General features: G+C 49.9%; 1 protein-coding gene across 1 annotated transcript in view; it reads right to left on the minus strand.

The window, feature by feature from the left end:
• SLC2A9 (solute carrier family 2 member 9) overlaps nt 1-27174 on the minus strand; it is a 157189-nt gene that overhangs the window by 2161 nt on the left and 127854 nt on the right. The window contains exons 12-15 of the mRNA XM_004715138.2: nt 18332-18459; nt 9387-9403; nt 9327-9333; nt 8058-8091 (exon numbers count right to left, since the gene is read on the minus strand). Of these exons, the coding sequence (XP_004715195.1) occupies nt 8058-8091; nt 9327-9333; nt 9387-9403; nt 18332-18459 (186 nt within the window). The remainder of the gene's footprint in view (nt 1-8057; nt 8092-9326; nt 9334-9386; nt 9404-18331; nt 18460-27174) is intronic.

Raw genomic sequence — 27174 nt, forward strand, 5'->3', positions numbered from 1 at the left:
CTGTATTTTCCAAAGCCTGGTCTCGCCTGATAACATGTCCCAAGCCCATGAGATGAAGTCTCACCATCCTTGCATTTAAAGCGCGGTGCTCGTTCCAAGACAGATTTGCTGCTGCTTCGGGCAGTCTTTGGTACTTTCAGCATTCCTCACCAGCACCATCATCCAAAGGTATCGACTCATCTTTGGCCCTCCTTCTTCACTGTCCAACTTTCACAGGCATATGAGGTGACTGAAAATGGTATGGCTTGGGTGAAGAGCACCCTTGCTCTTCCACATTTGAAGAAAATATCAGGAGGAGGGATTCATTGCTGGAGGTGGGCATCATTTCTGGTGATGGAGAAGGGCAGTGAGTGCGGGAGACCTTCGACGAGATGGATTGGCATAATTGTTGCAATGATGGACCCAAACAGGGTGGCCGTCGGGAGGATGATACAGGATCGGCAATATTTTATTCTGCTATGCCTAAGGTAAGGTGACCAGATTTAAAGTGGGACACCATTGACCAGGGTGGTGGTGGTGGTGGTGTTCTTATTAAAAATTTGGTCTATATGGACCAAATAGACCGTTCCCTAGCTTGTCGTGCATTCTTTCAAAAAATAGGGACTTTTTTAAGATGCCAAAAATTGGGACTGTCTCATCAAAAGTGGGACGTCTGGTCACCTTAGCTAAGGCCCCCATAGGTCAGAGTTAAATCGATGATAGCTATCTGTCTGTCTATCTATCTATCTATCTATCTATCTATCTATCTATCTATCTATCTATCATCTATCTATAAATCATCAAAGAAGCTAAAACTAAGCACTATTTCATGCACAGTGAACAAGTGTCAAACGGAATGTTACCAATAAGAGAGATATAAAGCCTGAGTTAGAGATAAAAACTTTAATTAAAAAAAAACATTAGGCAATAGAATGTGACCCCTGTGAATGTTTTAGCCAGGGACCAGTCCTGAGGGTGGAGGCAGACTAGCTGCCTCCTTGAGGTATTGAAGCTCTGGGGAGCCCAGAGAGAACTGAGGGAGTAAAGACTTGGTAGCGTAGAGTCCCATCAGGTATAGATGCTTGGCCAGCTCATCCCAGTAAGAGCAATTGCCCCCTTGACCTCCCGGTCTCCAGTTTAGAGGAATGATTGTTGATAAGTGCTGTGGAATTGGGTACATGTCATCCAGCTATTGACTGCAGTTACATCCCTTCTCTATTTGTTTTTAGACATGATCACAAAGCCATCTATGTTCTCTGAATAAGTTCCTTTGTGAATATCCCAAACCACCAACTCATGCTAAATATATCAGCCCATTGTGGCAAAGGGCTACTTTTATGAAAAAGTGTAACTAGACCTTGATATTAAAGAGAAATCTAAAAAAAATTCCCACGACATGTATAAGCATGATGTGACAATCCTCCACCCTCTTCTTCCTCTTGTCGGATAGTATCTTCCTAGTCACCACAGCTAACACCTGTCTACCCTCTAGCTTATTGCTTCTCCTCTCCTCCCTTCCCCTACTAGCCATCTGAGTCTACTGCTTTTGGTATGAGACTTTATCATGATTTTTCTCTTGCCTAACAGTGGACTCATACAAAATTATTCTTTTGCAATGGACTAACTTCACTGAGCATAACGTCCTCTAGATCCACCCATGTCACAAGGTGTTTCACAGTTCCATCATTATTCTTTAGTGACACATAGTCCTCCATTGAGTGTATGTACCAACACTATTTATCCATTCTTCATTGATGGACACCGAGGTTGTCTGCCATCAATGCCGGTGGAAGGCGACAGCTCATTGCTGTGTGGATTTGCATCTCTTGGATGGCGAGGGATCTCAAGCAGTTCCTCAGATGTTTGCTGAGCACCTGGGTATCTTCTTTGGTGAACTGTCTGTGGAAACTTTTTGTTAAATTTTGTAGCAGGGTGTCTCTTTATTCTTCATTTGGTGTACACCAAGGTTATGGCAAAGAACAAAGACGACTTGGATGACTTGGGGGCTCCAGACCCAGACCATGGTCTTTCCCAATGCATGGGAAAGCTGGACAATGAGAAAGGATGGGGTGGAAGAAGGCAGTAGAAGGAAGGAGGGAGGGAAGGAAGGAAGGAGGGAAGGAAGGAAAGAAGAATGATCGGTGTCTTTGAATCGTGGTGCCGGCAAAGCAGATGGCTTATATTGCATACCGCTGAAAGAACAAACGAAGCAGCTTTAGGAGAAATACAATCAGAGTGTTCCTTAGAAACAGGGGTGGTGAGACGACTGCTCTCCTACATTGGACATCATCAGGGAGGGACATCATGGGTGGTCAGGCAGGAGGTCAGTGAAAATGAGGGAAACCTTCCATGAGCTATATCGGCACAAAAGCCTCAATAATGGGCTCGAAGGTACCGATGATCAGGAAGACCGTGCAGGACTGAGCAATGCTTTGGTCGAGGCCTCCAGAAGGTTGCTACAAGTCAAAGCTCAGTCAATAGCTATTGCCACCACCACCACCACCACCAAGGATTTGTATTGGGCAGGGAAGGAGGAATGGTGTGCTCCGTTAAATAAATATTTCTGAGCTGAGTCTCAAAGGAATGTGGCAGAGATTGTAGCTGTTTGGGGGCTCCCACTGGTGGAGAAAGAAACACAGACGGTGAGGAGCAGGACCCTGAACAGCCCGAGGGCCACTTGCCTCTTTGAAAACCTGATTAAAACTTAGGTCTCCCCTTTTCCATACAAAGTTCACACATGCGGCATTCCCAACCCTCTTTCTGGGGTGAGCTATTTTGTGGTCTTGTTGAAGCCCATCCAGGGTTCATCTAGGGCTCACTAGACCAAACCTGTTGCCAGCACATTGAATCTAAATCATGGTGACCCCACTTCAAAGTGGAACTGCTCTGGAGGGGTTTCTTGGCTCTCTTGGCCTTTCCTTTGGGCCATTGTTGGGTGGACTTGAATTGCTCACCATTTGTACTACCCAGGACTTGGCTTAGATGGCAAGTTCAACAATGATAGCTCCCATGCCATTAACCCTCCAATATACATCAGCCTTCAGCAGCCCTGACTTATTGCAAGCTCTCTCTTATTTAATAAGAGTCTATTAAATTGGCATTCTATGATGCTCACCTTCCCGACACAACCGCTGAAGACAAATGGGTGCATAAACAAATGTGGTGAAGAAAGCTGATGGTGCCCGGCTATCAAAAGATATAGCGTCTGTGGTCTTAAAGGCTTGAAGGTTAACAAGCGGCCATCTAGCTCAGAAGCAACAAGGCCCACATGGAAGAAGCACACCAGCCTGTGAGATCACAAGGTGTCGAAGGGATCAGATATCAGGCATCATCAGAACAAAAAATCTTACCATAGCAAATGAGGGGTGGGTGAGTGCAGAGTGGAGACCCAAAGCCCACTTGTTGGCCACTGGAGAGCCCCTTGCAGAGGGGTCTCAGGGAGGAGATGAGCCAGACAGGGTGTGATGTAGCAACGATGAAAAAATACAACTTTCCTCTAGTTCCTAAATGCTTCCTCCGCCCCCCACTATCATGATCCCAATTCTACCTTGCAAATCTGGCTAGACCAGAGGATGTACACTGGTACAGATAGGAACAGGAAACACAGGGAATCCAGGGCGGATGATCCCTTCAGGACCAGTGGTATGAGTGGTGATACTGGGAGCATAGAGGGAGAGTGGGTTGGAAAGGGGGAACTGATTACAAGGATCTGCATGTGACCTCCTCCTTGGGGGACGGACAACAAAAAAGTGGGTGAAGGGAGACGTCGGACAGGGCAAGATATGACAAAACAACAATTTATAAATTATCAAGGGTTCATGAGGGAAAGGGGAGCGGGGAGGGAGGGGAAAAAAAAGAGGACCTGATGCCAGGGGCTTAAGTGGAGAGCAATGTTTTGAGAATGATGAGGGCAATGAATGTACAAATGTGCTTTACACAATTGATGTATGTGTGGATTGTGATAAGAGTTGTATGAGCCCCTAATAAAATGATTTTTTAAAAAAGAGTCTGTTGAATGAATAGCTAATTGAGTGAAATCAGAGGAGGTTTGTGGAGACGCCAGACCTTACAGACTGTGGTCCAAAGTAGATGATGATGGTGTAACAAACATATGACTTTCCTCTTCCGTTTCCTCTCCACCCACGAAGCTGGAACACTGGCTCATGGGTGATTGACCCCAGTTCTGGGATGAGTCAGTCCTGGGTACCAGTTAAATAATTGAAGGGAAGTCGGGAAACATACTTTCCTGGCTTGTGACTCCCAGTCGGCAAAGAGACTTAGGAGGCGGGGCTGCTTTATTTCAGGAACGGAGAAGAGCTGCCACACTGGACTGTTTGTGGAGGAGCTGTAGGGATCGGGGACACAGGGATGGCTTTCATCTCTGGTGTGAGATTGCGTTTCAAGCTCCTTTCGTGTGCACATGTGTGATCTCGTTGGGGCTGCCCAAGAACCTGTGAGGTGCTTTCAGCCCTGCGGCTGCCTGCTGGCGTTTCAACTCAACATACCTGCTGGAAGCCATATGCTCAACAACCCTGGCTACACCCCCTTCCCTCTCTGTTCCCTGGCAAGCTTGCTCTCCCTGCACCGTCTCTCACAAATGCCTCGTCATCTCCCACTTGCCCACAACAGACACCCATGAACCACCTTGACGCGTTCCACCCCCTCTGCCTGTCTTTGCCACCAAATCCTGATCACGTTACCCTGAAAGATGTTTTGTTTTTCAAGTTGTAAAATAAAAGTTATAGTGTCATCAGAGCCTGTTCACAGCTCCAGGAAGGATCAGCTCAAAGGTGATTCTCACGAGACGGAGGGCAGACGTAGTTCCATCTGACACCACTTCTCTCACCAGCTGTCCTTCCTACAAACAGAGGACCTCTCTTCTGGGTTCAAGAATTTGTAGTAGACATCTGTATGAACTCCCAATAAAAGTCGTTGGGGGAAAACAACCAATTCATGGGCACGGCCACAGACCATCCTTCCTGGGAAGTGGTTGATAAAGGAAGCGGGTCAATTGAAATCAGGATCCATGGGCTTCAATGTCGGATCAGGATCAGGAAGCGTGTAAGCAGAGATCCCCATTTTTAGTGCATGACAGTTCTCTCGGCCCCTCTTGGCCGTGCAGGCCTCCTGTCAGCTCCCTGAGAACAGACTCCTCTTGGCCCTGCCATTGGTCGCTGGCTCTGCCTGTCTCAGACGCACACTGTTGTCAGTGCTACAGACCTTCTAGGAGGACTCTTGCCTCTCTTCTAATTTTCCCCTCTACTTTCTCCCTTCTGCTTCTGTCTACTTCCTCTCTGAGAAAGCTCTGTGGGGTTGGCTGCATATCTATACAAATGCCTCGAAAATGTCATCACATGACCCTCCCACCAAGGCCACAAACCAACCAAGGCTCTCCCAGTGGGCCATAGACACGTCATTTTCATGGTAGGGTATACAGTCACTTCATTTGCATAGAATGTTGACCAACCCCCACAAGTTGCATACTAATCACAGGGCAGGTTGCTGTCCAGGATCAGACACAAGCTATGAAACCACAAGCTGTTTACATTAGAACAGTGGTTCTCAACTTGTGGGTCGAGACCCCTTTGGGGGTCGAATGACCCTTTCACAGGGGTCGCCTAATTCGTAACAGTAGCAAAATGACAGTTATAAAGTAGCAACAAAAATAATGTTATGGTTGGGGGGTCACCACAACATGAGAAACTGCATTAAAGCATTGCGGCATTGCGGCATTAGGAAGGTTGTGAACCCCTGCATTAGATTATCTACTGAACTGTCTACTCTGATCCACATGGGGTTGCCATCCATCAGAATTGACCTGACAACAGCCAATCTGATTTAACATGCCCAAATCCTAAGTGTCTGGTTTAGCACCTTTTGAAAAAGCATCCTTCGGCATACGTGGTTTTCTCAATTGCCTCATATATTTGTGAAAGTGAGACATTGAGTCAGGAAGACGGAAGAAGGATCAGTGTCTTCGAACTATGATGTTGGCAACAATTCTGACGGTCTCATGGACTCCCGAAAGGACAGACGTATCTGTCTCGGAAGAATGGCCCTCAGAGGTGAGAATCTCACCTACTTTGAACGTGCTGTCAGGAGAGACCAGTCCCTGGAAAAGGACCTCGTGTTTGGTAAAGTGGAGCGGCCCCTGACAAGAAGGATGGACCGCACAGTGGCTGCAACAGTGGGCTCAAGCATAAGAATAACTGTGCGGAGGTCGTAGGAAGGACTGGGCACTGTTTCGTTCCGCTGTGCAGAGGGCCTCTGTGGATCGGAACCAACCTACAGCAACATGCACCTGCATAACCAACACCCGTGTCAGAATAAGAGCCATTCCCACCGCTCAGAACGCTCTTTGTGCCCTTGGTCCAGTCAAGCCACTCCCTGCTGCCACTGTTGTGAGATCTAGACCTGGGGATGTAGTGGGTTATGCATTGGGCTGCTAATCACAAGGTCAGGGGTTCGAAAGCACAACTGCTCTGCAGGGAGAAAGATGAGACTATCTATCCCCATGAAGAATGACAGTCCCAGAAACCCACGGGTCCACTTCTGCCTGGTTGCTATGAATCATAATTGACTCTATGGCAGTGAATTTGGGGGTGGTAGAAATGGTTAAGTACCATGCTACTAACAGGAAGTTGGACTGTTTGAACCTACTCAGAGGTGCCTCAGAAGAAAGTCCTGGTGACCTGCTTCCGGAATGTCAGCCACAGAAAATCTGCTTCTTCTCTAATACACGTAAGAACCCCGGGAGCCGGAGTTGACAACTGGTTTCATTTTACTGATGCGGCCTCTGAACTTCCCTGCATGTCACAATCACCAGGAGTCTGCGTGCATCGTGCTTGCCCTTACAAGATGAACCATGTCTTAAAACAACAACAACAAAACAGCTTCCAGTGGCTTCCCCAAATCCTGCAGAAACCCCTCTGACCCCTATCCTGCCCTCTGGCCTTGGGAAGGTTTGATCTCCGTCCCTGGCAGCTCACCTGCATCTCTCTAGAGTCCTGGCTGTGGCCGCTCTGCCTCCTCAGGTCATCTCCCAGGGCGGCCCCGTCTCCCTGCACGGCCCCCCCTCTCCTCACCCGCCCACTCAGGGCGCCAGTCTCAGGGTTCAAAGCTCCCTGCACTGCTCCCCTTTGTTAGGGCCCAGCCAGTCGCAAGGGCGGCCCCCCACCCCCCACCCCCGCACAGCAAGAGCACATCTTGTGTGTCAGAGCAGAACTGTGCCCCATTGGGTTTCAAAAGACAGTTTGTTGGCGGGTCCTCCACCGATCGCCCAGTTCGATCCACCCATCCTCCTACGAAGAGCTGCTCCGTCGTCACCGCGATCCATTTCGGAGCATTGTCTTCTGGTGTTCCTTGTGGTTAGCGTCTCATGTCTCCCATCGGCCCTGCCATGCCCCCGCCATGCCCCCAGGTCACCATGAATCTAATTCCTGTCTCTGCAGACTTCCTTATCCCGGGTTTCACATGCAGAGAGTCACGCCACACACAAACGGGGCAAAACCAAACCAACCGTGACCAGACAGACGCAGCAAAAGCTCAATCAGAAAGAGAGAAGTCAAGGTTAAAACGGAAACCACCGCAGAAAGGGTCAAAAGGAGCACCAAACGACAGGGTACTCTACTTTAACCAAACGGCTGCTCCCGTCACCGACTTTACCGTGATCTCTGTCTGACAGCAAGGCTGTCCACATCCTGAACCGTGGTCAGAGGGAATTCACTGGGGCTTCACCCACAGGTGGGTACTGCAAGTGCATTTGGGGCTTCTACTGTTCACAGTTTAGACCATTGTCCCAGGGGGATGTCATGGCTGTGACCTTTGGGGAATGCAAAAATGGACCAGTTTTCACTTTGCTTTCAGCACCCACAGTGGGAGTCCGCTCTCCACTTCACTCTGCATAGGCCGTTAGGATATCACCCAATAATCGCTTCCTCCCAGATTTTACCAGACTCAAACAGAATTTTATAACTCTAGTGGAATCGGCAAGCATACATTTGCATGTGATTTTCTCGGAACCACAAATCATTGGTGCTAAGAGCAGGGGCGTCTCATGGCTTTGCAAAGGGGTGGGCCAGCAACACAGATGCTGACAGACAAAAAGACTGCCTCTGGCTAAGGACAGAGAAGTCGACATTTCACTCATCAGGGGTCCAGGCATTTTCAAACCCCAAAGATGAACCCATTGCCCACAGGGTGGCCCTGCGTGCTACCGAGTGGAGCTGCTCACAGGCTTCCTTGTTGTCATCTTCCTGGAAGTGAGTGCCACGCCTTTAGGACAGTCATGGAAACATTTGGCAGGAAGCAGGTAGATGGGAGAGAAGGTAAGGGAAGAAGGTGGAATGTGTCTGGACCACCTGGAGACAGACTCAGAGAAGCAATATGCCCTGCAGGCCCAGCTTTCAGGGGAGGGAATGAGCTCCCCGCACTTAAATACACTCTTTCCTGCCTCCTCTCTTCAAGTGGCCCACGATCACCTGCTAGACTTTTGCAAGACTAATGATGAGACAACACCATTAGTCTATCAGTTTGTTGCACTGTGGTGGCTTCCATGTTGCTGTGATGCTGTGTGTCACTGGGATTTCATATACCAGCAGGGTCACCCACGGTAACAGGTTTCAGTGGAGCTTCCACACTAAGAACAGACGTGGAAGGAGGAATCAGCTGTCCGCTTCTGGGGGATTAGCCTCACGAAAACCTTAGGAATAGCAGCGGGACATTGCCAGATAGAGTGCCGGAAGATGAGTCTCTCTGGTTGGAAAGGACTCAAAATACTATTGAGGAAGATTTGTCTACTCAGAGTTACTTCAGAGAGGTGGATGGAGCTAAGGGTTTAGGAGCCTCGTCTGCGGATTGGCATGGCTCAGCACGAGAACCAGCTGCAAACATCCATCTGAGGCGGCGACATTAACAGCAATAATAATAACCAGCACTGATGAGCGTGTGCAGTGCCCTCCACCCTGGACTAAGCACACCAATGGTCCTGGAGATGGCGCGGGACCAGGTAACACTTCATTCTGTTGGACAGGGGCTACCATGATTTGGAGTTCACTCAACGTTGTCTTGGAAGAAGTACAGCCAGAATGATCTCTAGAGGCAAGGATGGAGAGACTTCACCTCATGTACTCAGGAGAGGCCAGTCCCTGGGGAAAGACATCATGCAGGGCAGCGAAAAAGAGGACGGCCTTGGACAAGATGGACCGACACAGGGGCTGCAAACACTGCACTCCAACATAAGAACAAACATGAGGATGGGATGGAGCAGGACAGGGCCGTGTTTAGTTCTGCTGTGAGTCACGGGGTTGCTGTGAGTCAGAACTGACTTAACGGAACCTAACAACAACAAAGCAACTACCCCCATCACCACCACCACCACCACACACGTGGTCTTTTTCCATGCCTACTACGGTCTTAGGCTCTTCTCCGGTGTTAACTTAGCTCTCGCACAAACCATAATGAGTCTGAATCACTTATCAGGTGGAAAAAGGGGCCACTGAGCCCAGTCACTAGCCCCGAGCCACCAGGTTAGTCAGGGGCTGGGCTGGGATCCACATTCAACTCAGTTGACTCTTGAACGTGTGCTCAACGACAGCGATCTCCTTTCTCTCTTAGGGTGCGAGATTTAAGTATTGTCCTATATTAAAGATGAGGAGCATGAGAATGGAGAAGGCCCTTCTGCTAATAATTGGGCTCTGTTAGTCAATGGGATGTCATATAGGCTTGACCAATGCCATTGTCCATAGCCCTGTTGGCCCAGGTATTTTATCCTCAGCCCCAAGTCCGAGTGGGGTTCTCTTTGAGGACTGGAATCATCTGCCACTGAGACGTCTTTTCTGCAATACGAGCAGCATCCAGATGCATGAGATGCATTGTTCTAGGCGGCCTTTGGTTGGGAGAGTGCTTTCTGAGGTGTGGGCTAGAGATGGGTCATCTAGAGTCTGTATCAACTACACGTTGGGTAGCGGGGAAAGGATGTCAATCAGAACTTTGGGAGCTTGCCATTTCTGTTCATGCGCTCATCACTGCCAATGAGCCTGGCCCTCTGCCTTGGCAGCCTCTTTTCCAGAAAGGGAATTCCCCATGGCAGCAGTCCTGGCTTGGTGAGGTGGTTGACATTTACAAACTACCAGGTAGAGCCACCTGGCCAGTGACTCCTGACGACCATTTCTCAAATGTCAGACCCTGATGGTTCATGCGCAGTCCTGGATAACCCAGGGGTCTCGGAGGATGCTTCAGGGAGGGAGCCCTACTGATAGATGGGACCGCTTTTAAAATGCTCTCAAGCATCTGCTTCTAATAACACATTAAGGAAATTCTCACAGCAACTATCATAGGATAGCCAGCTAGGTGAGAAAAGCCAAGAACTAAATGAAAGTGATTGTGATTTTTTAGAAATATTACAAAATTACATACATTCAGACGCCAAGATGGAAACCTATCATCTTGTTGATTAGTTAAACCCTGTGGAATGGGTCATGGCTTGTGAGATAGTTAAGGTTTATTGCGCCAACCTGGCCGATAAACACATGTGGGCTTAATTGAAGGGCGGAGAAATAAATGGCTCGGTGAGTCTTGCCTTTCTAGTTCTCAGGTCTCTTGCTTTCTGATGGTCGGACCAGGGTGCAGCTGCCCTAGCCTCCCTGCGTCAACTGGCAAGGCTCACTTCCTGCAAGACATCCCTGAGGAGAAGCCACATGGACCTAACCTGATGCAGCCCTGGGTGCTGGAGCAGCTGTGTGGAGACCCCTGCCAGTGCTGAGATGCTTACACGCTCACTGATTCGGCTTTCCTCCTGCAGTCGGCGTCATTGTGTGTGTTTGGAGGATTGAGGAGGACTTTGTAGATTGGTGTCAGACGATTGGGCTAATGTTGGACTTATGGGCTTGGACAGCACTGGGTTGGGATGCTTTTTTTTGAAAAAAAATTTATTTTTATTTTTAAGATTTAAAAAAATTTTTTGTTTTTCATTTTTTGGATGCTTTCTTAAGGTATGCTTATGCTTTATATAACACTCTCATACAGATGAGTTTCTGTGGATTTGTTTCCCTAGTTTACTCAGCCTGACACCCCTCACCCCCCCGTGTTCCTTTGTATTTGTCCTGGTGTCCACAGTGAGTCTGAATCATTGATCGCCAGAACTCCCTCACAGCTTTCATCTGCGGGTTGCTGTTGAGTTGATTTGGACGCATCGTGACCTTATAGGACAAAGTAGACTGGCCTGCAAGGTGCTCAAGGCTGTAATGGTTACAGAAGCAGACGGCTGAGTGATTGGTGGGTTCAAACACCAGCCTTCTGGCTAGCAGCTGTGTGCTTCGACCACTGTGCTGCCAGAGCATGCCCCCGTCACTTTACATGGAAGACAGGTGAATGGGGAGGAGCAAGAGAAGAAAGACAAGAAGGCAAAGGAAAGAGGAAGAAGAAGAAGATGAGGAGGAGGAGGAGGAGGAGGAAGAAGAGGAAAAGACCAGTTCTTTGGATGGAACCCACGCAGCCACGAACCTTACCAGAACTGTTGGGCTTTGTGAAATAATGTAACATAAAACACCTGGGGTGGGAGTTGGTACATGTACGTACCTTCAAGTCGGTTCCAACCCATAATAACACCATGAACAACAGAAAGGAACACGGCCCGGTCCTGCTCCATCCTCACAATTGTTCTTATGTTTGAGCCCATTGTTGAGGCCACTGTGGCAGACCAACCTGCCAAGGGTCTTCCTCTTTTTTGCTGCCTCTCTACTTTACCAAGCAGGACATCTTTTTCCAGGGACTGGTCCATCCTGATAATATGCCCAAAGCACGTGAGACAAAGTCTTAGCATCCTTACTTCTAGGAGCACTCTGGCTGTACTTCTTCCAAGCCAGATTTGTTAGTTCTTTTGGCACGTGTTTGGTACTTTCAGTATTCTTTGCCAGGGCCATAATTCAAAGGCATTGATTCTTCTTCAGCCTTCCTTATTCATTGTCCAACCTTCATAGGCATATGAAGCAATGGAAGATACCATGGCTTGGGTCAGATGCATCTAAGTCCTCAAAGTAGTATCTTCACTCTTCAACACTCCAAAGAGGTCTTGTGCAGCAGATGGACCCAAGGCATTGCACCATTGGATCTCTGGACTGCTGCTTCCATGATCACTGATTGTGGATCCAAGCAAGATGACATCCTTGGCAATGCAGCTTGGATAGCCATGCATTAACATGACCCACCTTTCAGAGACCCTGAGGCACAGAGAAGTTCAGCAACCTGCCTAAGGGCAGCAGCTGGTGAGTGGCTGAGTGGTAAGTGAGATGGAGATGGAGACTCAGGCTGTGGAGCCCGGAGAACAGAGCCCAGTGCACAGGCTGCGCCCCTTCTCCTTCTAGCTATTGGATTTCCCTGTGACCCTGAGGACACACCCTCCAACTTGACCTTTAAGGGGCCAAGTTCCTCGAGGAGAAGGGCAGTCTCCCGGCCCATGGCTTTCTCTGCCTCGCCTCAAATTAAGGGCAGTGTGATGTAGTAGACAGAACAAGTCCCTACTTCTTGGAGGCTTGGTTTCCTGATCTGCAAAATGGGGCCACAGATGTCTCTTCACAGAGAGCTTAGTAAGCACCCGTAAGGAGGAGCTGTGGCTATATCTGGCACAGCCTGGCTGTATCTGGCACAGCTTAGGAAGCACCAGTGAGGGGGAGCTGTGGCTGTATCTGGCACAGCCATACTGGTCAAATGAACCTGCCTTCTTTACCCAGCAAACTTCCTGCCTTCTTTGCCCAGCAAACTCCCACCCACGTTCCCCGCCTCCACTTGGGAGGCCTGCCCTGTCTTGGAACTGAGTTCAGGGCATCTGCTGTGCTCCCTAGAGTCTGGTGGTTGTGGGTTTCTTCGTCTCTCCACTGAAGGATTTATCCACAGGCTCCCATCGCGGTTGTTTGTTGACTGCTAGTCAACGGCGACTCATGGTGATTCCATGTGTGCAGGGACGACCTGTGCTCTGTAGGGTTTTCACTGCGGTGACAGGAGCAGGCCACTCAGCCTGCCTTCTGAGATGCTGCTGGGTGGGTTGGAACCACCAGGAGAGCCTATGAAAGGGTCTGTCTGACCCAGGACGCTGGGGTCTTCCCCAAGAACAGGAGCCATGTCTGACCCACACCTTTTGATAGTTAGGTTTGTGTCAACTTGACTGGGATAGGAGTCTCAATCGTTTGGCAGGTGAGCCCTGCCACCCCATCCCCATGATTTGACCTAACATGATGCCAACAACCCAAGCAGATGTGGGAAACTAGGGCGGAGTGCAACCACCGTACTTGGATCATGTTTCCCGAGAAGTGTGCCCTATTTGGAGGATAAGTAGACTTGGTGGAGAATTCCTTCACTTCTTCAGCAAGTGGTCTGGATCCTGCATCTGGCTCATCCCCTTCTGGTTCTTGGGACGTGAGCCAAGAGCTTGCCATGTTGCTTGCCAACCCTGGTAGCCATCAGAGCCTAACATCTGAACTGTTGTTCTGGATTCTTCTGCCTCTGCATCCACCAGCCATGGTCTTTCTGCTTCATCTTCCTGTTTCTTGGTTCATTTGCCCTGGAAACTACGTAAGCCAGGAAAAACTTTCAGCTAAACACCTGAACCATGGACTTGAACCAGATCTATATCTATATTATCTAGCTAGCTAGCTATCCTCTGTTATCCACTCTACCCTGTGCCTAGCTCTGTGCTTGCTTTGGGGTAGTAGCTACTGAGCATGGATGAGTGGTTTGTCTTACTGCTCGGCTCTGCTGGGCATTGATTTTGAACCTGAACAATTCCCAATGTGGTGTGGAGAGGAGAAATCACATTGCCTGCTGCGCCGAGGACACAGGTAATCTTCAGGGAGTGGGAAGGCCTGGAACAGGAGCTTGAGACCAGGTGGCTTTGTCATTTCCCAGGGGGATGACTTCAGGAAGTCCCTGAATCTCTGAGCACCAGTCTCTGAGTCTGTAAAAACAACAGCACTTCCTCCTGGCATGGATAGCAAGTAAATAGTGTCCCCCACACAGTAGGTTCTCAATAAGTGCTAGCCTTACAGTGGCATGTCCACTATATGGGTGGACTTGTATCCTCACAAATATGTGTTTGTAAATCCTAACTCCAACAGCTGTGGATGCCATCCCATTCCGGCAGGGGTAGAGTTCTGTTTTCTATGATAGGGGGGCCAGAAACCTCAGAGGGTAGGGTGTATCTTCATCTAGTTACGTTCACAGTATAAAAGGTGAAGATTTGGTGTAGATAGAAGCAAGCACAAATGTAAGGAGACAGATGCCATACCACATGAGGGTCACCACAGCAACTGAAAAAGAGGTGGAGACTTTTCCCTATAGCTGATGGGAGGTGGGGGGAGAGAGGGAGAGAAGGAGAGAGAAAGAGAAAGAGAAAGAGAGATAGCATCTTCCCCTAGAGTAAGGGCCCTGAATTCAAACTTCTACCTTCCTAAACAGTGCTTGCTGAAGCCACCCATTGGGGTACTGCTGATAGGGGAGGACTAGATGACTCAAACACCCATCAACACTGTCAGCCCGCATCGGTGATGGAGAGGTAGGATGGCGTGTTGGTCTGGAGACAAAGGAATGTCTTTCTGACATCGCAGGAGACAGTGAGGCAAGCTTAGCTGTGGGCAGTGTGTGGCTTCCCCGCATAACTCATCAAGGCAGTGGGGAAATCCGAGGTGACAGAAGAAAGGATTTGAAGATAATTTCCCCCCACAGTGATGAATATTTTACCGACCTCTGGCTCTGCTGGATTGGAAACCAAACGAAAGAGCCGTTTAAGATCTGAAGTCAATTGAAATGACAACTTGCGATGAGATGACTTCAGCTGGGCCCAGGTGCCCGAGGTTGGGAGTGAGCGACGGGGAGGCTTCCAGTAGTTGTTGCTTAGGCCGTGGTGCCCTCCCGCTGCCCTCCCGTGGAACTCAGGGTTCAGAGATGAGCGGTTAATGTATCGCATGTGTATTCTAAGATGCTGTAAAAATGGCCTGACCTGTCATCCTTTTAACTCTGAAATAGAGGACGAGAAATGAGAGGCAGACAGAGCGCAGGAGGGGCGGGAGGAGGGCTAGAGGAGCTGGGTTTGAGACCGAAGCTGGGATGTTGGGCAAGGATTTCTACTTGCCAAGCCAGTTTGCTCAACTGTAAAAGGTGAGGATGAGAAATGCCACCAGGGAGTTTTGTGAGGGGGGTCTCTGGCCACTTGACTGCTAACCAAAAGGTTAAAAGTTCGAGCCTACCTAGAGGAGTCTTGGAAGAAAAGCTTGGAGATCTACTTCCAGAAAGTAAGCTGTTGAAAGCTCCCAGAGCACAGTTCTACTCAGAGATAGTTCAGGTTTTGTGTCAGTTTGGCTGGGCAAGGATGTGCATAGGTACGGATAAGAGATAAGAGCTCACGACACACGGAATCCATAGTAATGGGAGTAGCGATACCAGAGGGTAAGGGGAAGGTGGGGAAAGGAGGGGAGGAAGGGGGAACTGATCACAATGATGGACACACCCCAATCCTAAGGGGGACAGACAACAGAACCATGGAGGAAGGGAGGCAGTGGTCAGTGTGAGATATGAAAATAATAATAATTTATAATCTATCAAGGGGTCACAAGTGGGGGAGAGGGGAAAGAAGGGGAGGAAAAGAGGAGCTGATACCAAGGGCTCAACTGGAAAGTGAATGTTTAGAAAAGAATGATGGCAACCTATGTACAAATATGCTTGATACAATTGATGTATGGATTATTATAAGAGCTGTAAGACCCCCAATCAAATGATCTTTTGATTAAAAATAAATAAATACATATATAAATACATATATTTATCCAAATTAAAAACAAACAAGCACGATTTGCAGCTTTGGAACCCTTGCGTGCAGTGACCTTGAGCCAGAGTGAGCTTGATGGCAGTGGGCGATCCCCCATGATGAGCTCTAACAGAACAGCATCACTTCCATAATGAGATGCCGCCAATCAATAGAAAGGAAGTTTCCTCCAGAGTCTGGCTTGTTTCCAATATAAGTAGATGCTGCAGAAAAGCTTTCTTTCCTTTTTTTCTTTGTCTGGATACTGCATCATCCTTGATGTTTGAGCTCCTGTGCTTTGGACTTGAGCCAGATGCCTGCCATATTGCTTACCAAGTCCCGAACATCAGCAGCAGCAGCAGCAGCAGCAGCAGCAGCAGCCTGGTATCTTATCTGCTGACCTTTGATTCATCTGCCTCCGAAGCCTACCTTCCGGCCTGCCTATCTGGGGTTCATCTGCCTCTATGTGAGTCAGGAAAAGCATCCAGCCTGATATCTGAGCCACTTGCCTGCCTCCATAACTGCGTGAACCATCCAGGTAAACCTCTCTGTATACACACACATAAGAGCTCGTCCCCCTTTTTATTGCTTCTCTAGAGAACTCAGCCTAAGATCTATTCTGACAAGCACGGGTCATCGTGAGTCAGAGACAATGCCACAGCAATTGGTTTTCAGGGTTGTATGAGGGTGAGGTGGGCATACAGAGTCCTGTGCAGGAGCGGTGGGTGCCATGTAGGCTTGTGACTGGGGCTGCTGGAAGATGGGACACCTGGGAGGGACCCTGATGTCTGGCTCACCCAGACTTGCGCATAATTACTGGGCGAGGCTGGGTTTGGTGTGAGTTAATTAGATCCAGTGATCAAAAAGACTGCTAACCAAGTCTACAGAGCAGTTGGAAGGAGCAGATGGAGGAGTTAAACAGCCCCCAATAGGAATGGCATGTTCTGTCTTAGAGATCTGAGATAGGCTCTCCATTTACCAGGTGGTCTCGGTGGGTACCAGAGCATGGATGCTTGACCTTCCTTTTGTGGATGCGGCAGGCCTCTATGTTCTGTGTAGAACACGAAACTCCTTGTCTTTCATGTTCTTGGCCCTAGCCAATTCTGGCTTAATTTCCTACCTCCACCATCTTCCTTCTTGATCCTCATCAGTCACACCAGGCTCCTCACTGCTTCTTGCACGGGCCAGCATGGGGTGGCCTCAGAGCCCTTGTGCTGGTATAATCTGCCAGACCGATCCTCCCCTTCATTGAAGTCTCTGCCCAAATGTCAGTTCCGTTGAGAAGCCAGAACCAAATCCTCCAAATACATCACGTTAGAGTCAGTTCTGATGCATAGCTACACTGCAGGAGAGAGGAGAACTTCCTTATAGGGTTCCCAAGCGTGTGAATCCTTACGGCTGCTCATCTTTCTCCCACAGAGTGGCTGGTGGGCTTTGAACCACCAATCTTCTGCGTTAGCAGCTGAACACTTTAACCACTGCTCCGCCATGACCGTGTGATCACCCACGTTAGATAGCTCCTCTTCCCCCATTCTTCGCCTCCTCCAGCTCCGCGACCATAAGGACACAGGGTTTAGTTCTCTGCGCCACCCCCTCTGCCTGAAAGAGTACCTGGCACACATTTAAAAAACAACAAAAACAAAAAAGCCCGTTGTCCAAAGCAAATGAGAAGTCCCCTTCTGACTTAGGATGGCAGAGAAGAGCTGCGAGCTTCATTGCATCTTCAAAGGCTGATTTCCGGAACGTGATCGCTGGCCCTTTCTTCCGAGGCAACTCTGGGTGGACTCTGAGCTCCAGCTCTGTGGTTAATATCTGAGTGAGGGAGCCATGTGTACCACCTGGGGATTCACCAGCTCATAGTCACCCCACTGTCATTGAGTTGTCCCTAAAGAGCCACCCCATAGGGGTTCTGTGGGTGCCAATCTTTACGGCAGGAGACTGCCCCCCTAGCACATAGTAAGGGCTCAATAAATGTGTTGAGTTAATGGGCGTGCAAATGAGAAGATTCTTTGCTGCGCACACAAAGCCTGCACCTGTCTCCTGAGTCTGTTGGCCTTCTCCTGTCCATCACTGTTACCCTGGGGACCATCACCCCATGATGCTGAGGATGAGGGTGTTGGGTGCCTGGCAGCAACATGCAAGCTTCCACTGACAGAGGGGTTGCATACGAGGTGCTGTAACTAAGAGTCCAACCCCAGTTTCCCATGTGGAAAGCGAGAACTCTGCCATGGACTCCCCAATGTCACTTCTAACTCAGTGGCCAGCACTTTGCAAGCATGGGAAGTAGTCACTGGATTGGAATTCTGATCTTGTTACCCTGCATGTACTCAGGGATGGGCAGTCAGTCCCTTCCTTTAGGGGCAGCATTTAGGGGTAGCTATGGCTGGCAGAGGAGACTGAAAAGGAATTAAGGGTCTCAGGCAAAGCGGAGTATTTTCTTTCCTTAGGAAGATAGCATGGATCCCTGTGAAGAGTCAGTAAACCTCTGCTTTATCAATCACACTTCAGAAGGTGCCGAGTCAGAGGGGGGCCCTTGGGAAGGAGGCTCCTGGTCAGTCCTACCTGAATGAACGGGAAGAGGAGCCCAACGGCGAAGTTGGAGAGCCAGTTGACCGTGCCCGCGACGATGAAGGCAGCCGGCCGCTGGGACTGCTGGAAGAACTCGCCCGTCAGGATGAAAGGGATGCCACCTGCAGTGTCAGAGCCAAGACCTGGATTAATCACCCCCTGAGGGTATGTTCCCAGCTTCCCTCCCCTCGTACCAGCCTTTGAAGGTCAGCCATATGGCAGGGTATGCCCCTATCATGAGAACCAGCTCTGCTGGGTTGAGCAGTGGCATTGATAATGCCTGCTGGAGTTAGACAGCCTGTAACTTCTCACTGCATTCAAACCACTGTCAGTCCAGCCAACGAGAGTGTGTAGGTTTGGGATTATGTCAACCAGACACTCCTGGGTCAGGGTAGGGGCAGGGCCCTACCTGTCAATTGGCTTGCAGCCTGATGACACTTCCATGGTGTCATAACTCTTTTTGTATAAGAGTGAGAGACACTGGGAACCGCCTCTCTGCCTCACTGCCTTCTTGCTTGCTGGGACTCTGCCTGCCTCTAGGGGCAGTCTCACACGGGCTGCCCACCCTGAGAGCTGTCAATGCCCTGCCCTGTTTCCATCGACCTTGGATCCATGTGACGGCACCCACAGGCCTCTACTCTCCCTGCATCCTGCCTCACCTGTCTGGGTCACTGGCCAGCAACTATGTGAGTCTGAAGAGGGCCCTGGCTTGCCGCAGACTTAGGGACTTGCGTTGGGCTGGGCTGCCTCCTTGATACAAAGCTCTTTCCTATACATACATAAGTTTCACTGGGTTATTTTTCTAGACAACCCAGTCTAACACAGAGAGATGTATTGTCCTCTTCATGCCCTGCATGCCCTCTGCATCCCACTCTGAGCCACTAGAAATTGGATACAATAAAGGTACATTTGATTGATAAGGCAACAGACATTTATGGTATTTTTGCCTATACCACACCCACAGAAACAGCACACATATGCACATAGCTCCCATAGCATGCCTAGGACATAAACTCAAGCGGGCAACCGGGTAAAGCTAGCATGATCAGTGTGAACATATGGTGTTGACTATACTCAGTGTCAGGTATGCCCACTATTTGGTTGCTGCTGTTGAGCTAGCTGTCCATGTGCAGCAACGTCGTCCACAACAGAAGACAACATATCCCAATCCTGAGCCATCCCCAAGACAGGTTGAGGATCAGCCCGTTGGGTTCTCACTGCTGATTTTTGGAAGAAGATGGACAAACTGTTCTTTCCAGTCCATCTTAGTTTAGAACCTTCGCGGGAACCTGTTCGATATCGTAGCACCATTCACGTCTCTGTTGTGCACATGAGGGACATTGGCTGGGGATCAAACCTGCCTGGATCCCACATGAGAAGTGGGGATTCTACCACTGAACCAACCGCCGCCCTGTTCACAATGGAATCTGCAGAAGAACAGAACCAGGCAGGTGCTGGCTGCCCTATGCCCTGTGTGAGAAAATCGAGGCCCAGAGACTTGACCAAGGTTGGTGAGCAGTAGATTCAGAACTCAGGCTCAGGACTCTGACCCCGAAGCATCTGTTAATCCTTGTTTGCGGGAGCGTGGGAGTCCCTGCCTAAATGACTCTCTCTTTGTGTTTCATAACTCCCTTGGTCGATGTGCAGTGGGTCCCACCCCCAAGTCCTCCCTGGTAGCTGAGGAGTTCTCAAATGAGTCATTGAAGGCACTTCAGTGGGGCAATCATCTACTTTGTGAGACTGTGAAAATGCATGATGCTCATCGCTCCGGGCCTCCTGGTGCTGGGATCAATGTGGCTGAAAGCCTCAGACAGGCGTGTGGTGAAGTGAAATTTCTTAAACTGGCTCTTCGGTCCATCATTCCTTTGGTGATGTATTATAAATTCTAGCCTCTATGGCTGTGGTTGCAACCCCATTTAGGAGGGAGTCCTGTTATGTTGATGGACAGGATGACGGTAGGATGGATTCTGAGTCTCTACTTGTTGTTGTTGGGTGTCATCAGTGGGTTCTGACTCGTAGTGACCCAACGCACAACGGAACGAAACACTGCCCGGTCCTGCACCATCCGCACAACGGTTCTTAGGTCTGAGCACATTGTTGCAGCCACTGTCCATCCATCTCGTCTGGGGACTCTCTCTTTTTTCGCTGCCCCTCTATTGTACTGAGCACGATGTCCATCTCCAGGGGCTGGTCTCTCCTGACAACATGTCCAAAGTCTGGGAGACGAAGTCTCCCCATCTTGCCTTATAAAGAGTATTTCTTCCAAGACAAACCTGTTTGTTCTTTCGGTCCATGCTACTTTCAAGATTCTTCACCAACACCATCGTTCAAATACACTAATTTTTCTTTTTTTCTTCTTTTTACTGCCACAGAGTCTATGCTGGTTCATAGCAACCACATAGGACAGGGTAGAACTGCCCTCCAGCGCTTCTGAGACGGTAACTCTTCACGGGAGTAGAAAGCTCTATCTTTCTCCTGAGGAACGGCTAGTGGTTTTGAACTGCTGACCAATGCGCACCTTACACATGCATAGGAGGCTATTGAAAATGCCATGGCTTAAGTCAAGTGCACTTCAATCCTCAAAGTCACATCCTTGCTTCTCAACACTTTGAAGAGGTTTTGTGCAGCAGAAATACCTAATGCCATGCTATGAGGGTATGAACTAAATCACCAGCGATTTGTTTCCTTGGGGGTATGGCCCAAACCACATGTCCATCAAAGCCATTCCTCTGTGTATAAGGGCCAGCTTGGAAGCACACAGAATTCCCGGGACAATCAAGGGAGAAGAGCCTCCAATGATTTATGATCTCTGTCTGCAATTGTGGAGGCTGAGACCAGTGATCCAGAGGCTAACACATGGAGAACATAAGATGAATCAAAGGAGCCCTGCCAAGATAAGAGGCGGAGGCAGGAGACCAGGAGACAGAGCAGAGGAGCAGCCATGAGACTCTGAGGCTGAGGTAGAGTATCGGACAAGTTTCCTGGTCCATGCAGTAGAGGCCACGGGAGTCACTGATGGCTGAGGATCTGAGGAACTCGGCTGCTTGCTGAGGGGATGTGTTTATATAGACCAACGATTGTATCCTTAATGTTTTCTGATCCTAGTATTTAGTAACTTAGTGACTTCCCTGTGAAACCCTCTTGACAATAATAAACCATCGTGAGTTTTTTTCTGGGAGTTCTGTGTGGCCATTGCCAGGTCTTATCGAACCCAGCAGAAAAGTAGAGTGTTACGAACGGTATCAGAATAAGATAAAGACAGAGCGTGGAGGCGAGTTTGACCTTTGCTTCATGGCAATAGCCAGTGGGTTGTGTAGCCAGAAGAAGTCCAATGTAGCTACCATGTTGTTTTACTCAAGAGTGGAGAAGAACAAGAAGATGAGAGGCAAAGGTGAGCAGGCTCATGAAGCAGCCTCTTTGATACCAAGAGAGGAGGTTTGCTAGTGCAGGAAGCCACCAAGGGGTGCTAAGAACACCAGAGGCTCTAATCCAATCAATCTCCATTTGCTCAAGAGGATGGCTGTGTGGAGAAAAGACTGCAGGGCGGTAGGGGGGGGTGGGGGTGTAGGTAGCTCTGGGATAGAATGAGAACAGTGGAAATGGAAGGAAGGGGAAGAATGTGGGGACTGTCTACTCCATGAGGACTTCAGTATGACCATTGTCGGTAACCACAACCACCCAGCATTAAGACATTGGCCAAGACAACGCCACCAAGCAGCCTAGCATCCCAGATCTGGAGAACCAGAATGGTCATCCTTATCAGCACATGATGCTGCAAGCAAGTCTTTGACTCCACAAACTCAAGAGCAAACTCCACAGCGATGCAGAAAGAGCCATCTTTCCACACTCCACTTGACTTGAGCCCTTGGGGGCGGGCACCCTCTGCATTTGCCTGGGCTACTTGACTGGGAGCTGTGGTCATGAAGTGCTGTCCAGTCAGCCCTGCCCCATGGCAACCCCATTTTCCTCCCTAGTCCGTTTTAGCCCGAAAGCTCTACTGAAACAGGTTCAGCATCATAACAATACAAAAGTCCCTTTGGACAGATGAGTGGTGGCTACCCACGAGGTGGGCTGAGTGGGAATCGAACCCAGGCCTCCCACCTGGAGGACCGAACCAACAAAGCCCCTTTGACAAAGAGAATTTACTTAACAGAATGAAAAGCTCAAAATGTTCATTTTGAGAAGATTCTATGTACCGCCGGCTACCCAGGAAGTGGAGTCTCTGCACCTCCGAGGCATCGCTCAGACTCTGGGAGAACAACTGGCACCCAGTGAAATGGGTCACACCAGTCTCCAGGGTCGCCAGGGACAGATGCTTCCACGACCAGAAAGTGCTCCTGCAGTGGATACCACTGGGACCGTGTTGCTCTCCCAGGGGGTCAGTTCAAAGCTCGTCTGCAGCCCGAACTTCCACTTCCCTGAGCTCCTTAGCTGTGCTTCTGGGTAGATCAGTCCACACGCTCAGTGCTAGTGTAAGCAGCTCACATTGCCGTGAACAGTGGTGAGCCTGCCTCTCCTCCTGGAAGAGCCAGGGCAGTCTCCCCTTTCTCAGCGGTTGTCGCTGCTGTCTTTGAATCAGTTCCTACCCATGGCGGCCCCTTGAACAGAGCAGAACTGCCCCACAGGGTTTCCCTGGCTTCATCTTTTCTGCAAAAGCACACCAGCTCTTTCCTTCTATGGAGCCACTAGTGCGTTCGAATCACAGACCTTTCCACCAGCAGCAGGTGCCACTAGGGTTACAGGTGGTAGTGTCTTGGGATCCAGCTAGTTGAACGCATCCCCAGTCTCCTGCGGCCAGACATGCGGAGCGAAGCTCTCCACGCTTCAGAGGAGTGGAAGCCGAGCACTTCTAAATTTCCCAACCCGCCTGTGCCTTTTCCTCAACGTTCTCTTTGGGAATTCCTGGCTCCTGCCCACACTTGAAGCTTGCTGACGGAGATCGAGACTACAGCCTTCAGGATGGATTCCAACTCACTGTCATGACACCCAGAGTCCTCCCAGTGGACAGCCAGCCGCACGATAACAGGGGAAAGACGGGCTGCGGTCAAGGATGTGCTCTTGCTGGAGTCCACGGTCGATGCTTGCTTGGAAAGAGGGTCGCTGCAGGCGAAGCCCATTAGCAGGAGGGCAGCCCAGAGGAGGGTGGCTCTTCAGGCAGGGGCAGAGGGTAAGAGGCACAGGGAGACAGAAACGCCCCCCTGGGAGTGAAGAGGCATGCCAAGGAATTCTTGGGAGAGAAGCAGGGAAGAGATGCTCCCCAGAACCTCGGGAGCAGCTGGCACGGCAGACCATCCGGTCGTGGAATCCCAGTCTGCAGAACCCGAGACAGCCCGTTTCCATTCTTCACACCCCACACTTGGTGGCCCTCTGTCACCTGCACCCTCAGCAGTTTTCTGGAGCTCCTTGTCTTGGCTGGTGTGCCAATCTGATTCAGTGGGGTCCCCTCCCCCATCCTTGTCAGCCCTGCACTTCATCCAACATGGCGTCGGCAAGTGTTCTCCTGGAATCCACACGCTTTGGGGAAGTAGACCACAAGTCTGTCTTGATCCAGAAGATCCACTGAAACCCCTCCACCATGGGTGGCCCTGCTGGTGTTTTCCATCCTTGTGGCTCGGCTTCCAACGTCACAGCTGCGCCCAAGTCCGTGCCGTGTGACAAAAGGACTGATGGTGGTGAAGGGAGAGGGGCGAATTGCAGAAAGGGCTCAGCAGGAGAGGTGGTCGGATGTGCGGCTCGGCCCAGCCGTCCCTGCTGCAGAGAGGGGCCTGGGTCAGCCAAGGGGGCGTGTGGGGACAAGGAGGCTGGCTAAGAGACAGCAAACCTCCGAGCAGTGTTAGAAAGATGTCCCTGGGCAAGTGCCCCTGGGCTGTGCATCATCAAAGTCTTACGTGGGACTCTAACTGGAATTTACATGGGAGCCAAGCGAATGTCTTTCTTGATGTCTGGGCCACTGGAATCTCAAGCAAACCTCTCTCCCGACTACCAGTTAGTGTGTCTTGACGTAGTCTTGACGTTAGTGGAATGGCTTTAATCTATACCTTTCAGGCAGATTCTTAGGCATGAGCGTCCCTGTCCTGGGGGTCTGGGGTTGCTTTTGAAGAGGCTTGGGAACAAATGGGCCACGGAAGGCCAAATCGAAGGTGCTAATTCTAATGAAAATAAGGTGCAGTCGCATCCTAATGACCGTGGATAGCTCATTAGCAGGTATGAAGACATAATTAAAATCCAGTGGAGCAAATCCACAGTGATGGGTCCTGGGTGGGGGGTTAACCACACGCAGGCGTCTCGTGACAAAGCTGGGCTCAGACACTTGGGTTTCCACAAACACAGAGGTCAGGGGTCTTGGTTCTGAGCACCCTCGATGCTCTGTTGTCACAGGCTGTCAAGTCAGTCCGGACTCATCTAAACTGTGGGGTCGACAGAAGGAAACACGGCCCTATCCTGCACCGGCACCTTTTATCCCACCGTGGCCGCACTGTGCCAAGCCACCTCACGGAACCTCTGCCTTTTTTTTTTTTTTTGATGACCCTCTACTTTACCAAGCATGGTGTCCTTGTCCAGGGACTGGGCCCTCCTGATCCCATGACTCTCCAGTAGCCTTCATTTTTTCCCCACAAGCACCACGAGGAGTGCGGACGGACAACCAAGGACAGCCCTCAGGAAAGGTCTTTTGCCTGAGCGCTACTGTTACACGAATCAGGCTTGGGGGACCTGCATTGGCGTTCCAGGACTGTCAGAAGAAACGATCCCTCACAGCAAGAGGAATGAAGTAGCTCACAGTTCTGGAGCATATGGGGTGGCTCTGAAGGACTCCGTCCATATGGGTTCCTAGTGCCCCCCCCCAAAAAAAACCCAAAACAATCCAGCACTGGTTGCCCACAGCCGTAACTTTCCCTGTATGCACCTTTGTGGGCAGCAAAGGTCTAGTGGCAGAATTCTTAGGAGACCTGGCAGCCTTAGCTCTGGACCCTGAGCACTAATAGCTACACTATTAACAGGCACCGAATGCGGGTAGACCCCACTCTAAGCTTCTTCCACATGATAACTCCTGGCATCTAGGCAGTGCATCTACGAATGAGCTATCATTGGGATCGTGCCTAATCGACAGACCCGCGGCACAGAGGGATGAAGGAAACTGGTGCCATGGCTACTTGGAAACACAGCGAGGGTTGGAAGATGGGTACTTCAGTCCCAAAGTCCCTGCTGTCACCATTTTTACATTGGTCTGTCTTAGGTAGAAGGAGCCCTGGTGGGGGCGTGGTTACGTGCTGGGCTACAATCTACACAGTTGGCAGTTTGAAACCACCAGACGCTCCTTGGGAGAAAGACTGGGCTTTTTAGTCCCGTAAATAGTCACAGTCTCAGAAATCCACAGGGCTCACGACGAGTCAGCCTCGACTCAATGGCAGTGAGTTTGGTCTCCGGTAGAACCCAGAAGTATTGCCTTCCATGTGCAAGATCTAAACTCAGTCCTTGGCCGATATATCTCAAGTATAACCACTGTCTGTCTGTCGGCAGAGGTCTCCATGTTGCTATAATGCTGAATGCCTCTTGATCTGTGTCTGAGAAGCTGGGCTAGATGAAGAAGAGAGTGGCATCAGGAATGGAGGAAGGTTTGTTAACAACCTGTGATATGCAGATGACAGAACCTTGCGTGCTGAAAGCAAGAACATGAAGCACTTGCTGATGAAGATCGAGGGGTGCAGCCCTAAGTATGGATTGCAACTCAACGCAAAGAAAACACAACTTCTCACACCTGGACCAATAAGCAACATCATGATCAATGGAGAAAAGATTGAAGTTGTCAAGGATGTCATTTGACTAAGGAACATCATCATTGCTCCCAGAAGACTCAGCCAAGACATCAAATGATGTCTTGCATTGAGCCTATCTGCTACACAAGACCTCTTTTAAGCAAGGATGTCACCTTGAAGACCAAGGTGGGTGTGACCGAAGCCAGAGTATTTTCCATAGCCTTATATACACGTGAAAGATGGAGATAGAATAAGGAAGCGCTTAGACGAACTGAAGCACGTGAACTACCACGTTGACAAAGAATATTGAAAGCACCATGGAAGAAGTACAGCCAGAAAGCTCCTTAGAGGTGAAGTTTGTCACGACATACTATGGACCTGTTATCAGGGGACACTAGTTCTTGGAAAAGGGCACCATGCTTGGTAAAGTGGAAGGTCCGAGAAAAAGAGGAAGACCACCCAGGAAATGGATGGGCACCGTGGCTGCAATGATGGGTTCAACTATAACAGGTGCACGAGCTGGCACTGTCTCATTCTGCTGCACTGAAGGTCCCTATGAGTCAGAGTGAACTTGATGGCACCCGCCAAGGCCAACACCCCACCCTGGTGTCACATTCTCCTTCATGCAGCACCGTGCTTGTCTCAGACCACTTGCTCGGCACACAGATCGAGTATGTGTGGTGAAAGGATGCAAGGCCTTTCCTGATTCGCACCACCCAGCATTCCCTCCTTCTGTTTGAATGACAGCCTCTAGGCCCACAGACAGGACCCATGGCAGCACAAGGGAGGGTCCCGGAATCCCCCTTCTTTAAATATTACGAAAAGGTTGGGAGGCTTCTAGAATGGAAGGAGGAGACAGAGACAGAGGATGGAAAAGAGAGAGGAGAGGGTGAGAGGGGAGAGGAGAGGGCAAGGGACGAGAGGGACAAACCCAACCCAAACCTCCTGCCATTGAGCCCGTTCTGACTCACAGCCACCTACAGCACAGCGTGGGACTGCCCCCGGGGGTCTCCAAGACTCACAGCCACCTACAGCACAGCGTGGGACTGCCCCCGGGAGTCTCCAAGACTCACAGCCACCTAC

Source organism: Echinops telfairi, unplaced genomic scaffold, assembly GCF_000313985.2.
Source record: "Echinops telfairi isolate 266 unplaced genomic scaffold, ASM31398v2 ScPeMD7_28;HRSCAF=97, whole genome shotgun sequence".
Classification (NCBI taxonomy): domain Eukaryota; kingdom Metazoa; phylum Chordata; class Mammalia; order Afrosoricida; family Tenrecidae; genus Echinops; species Echinops telfairi.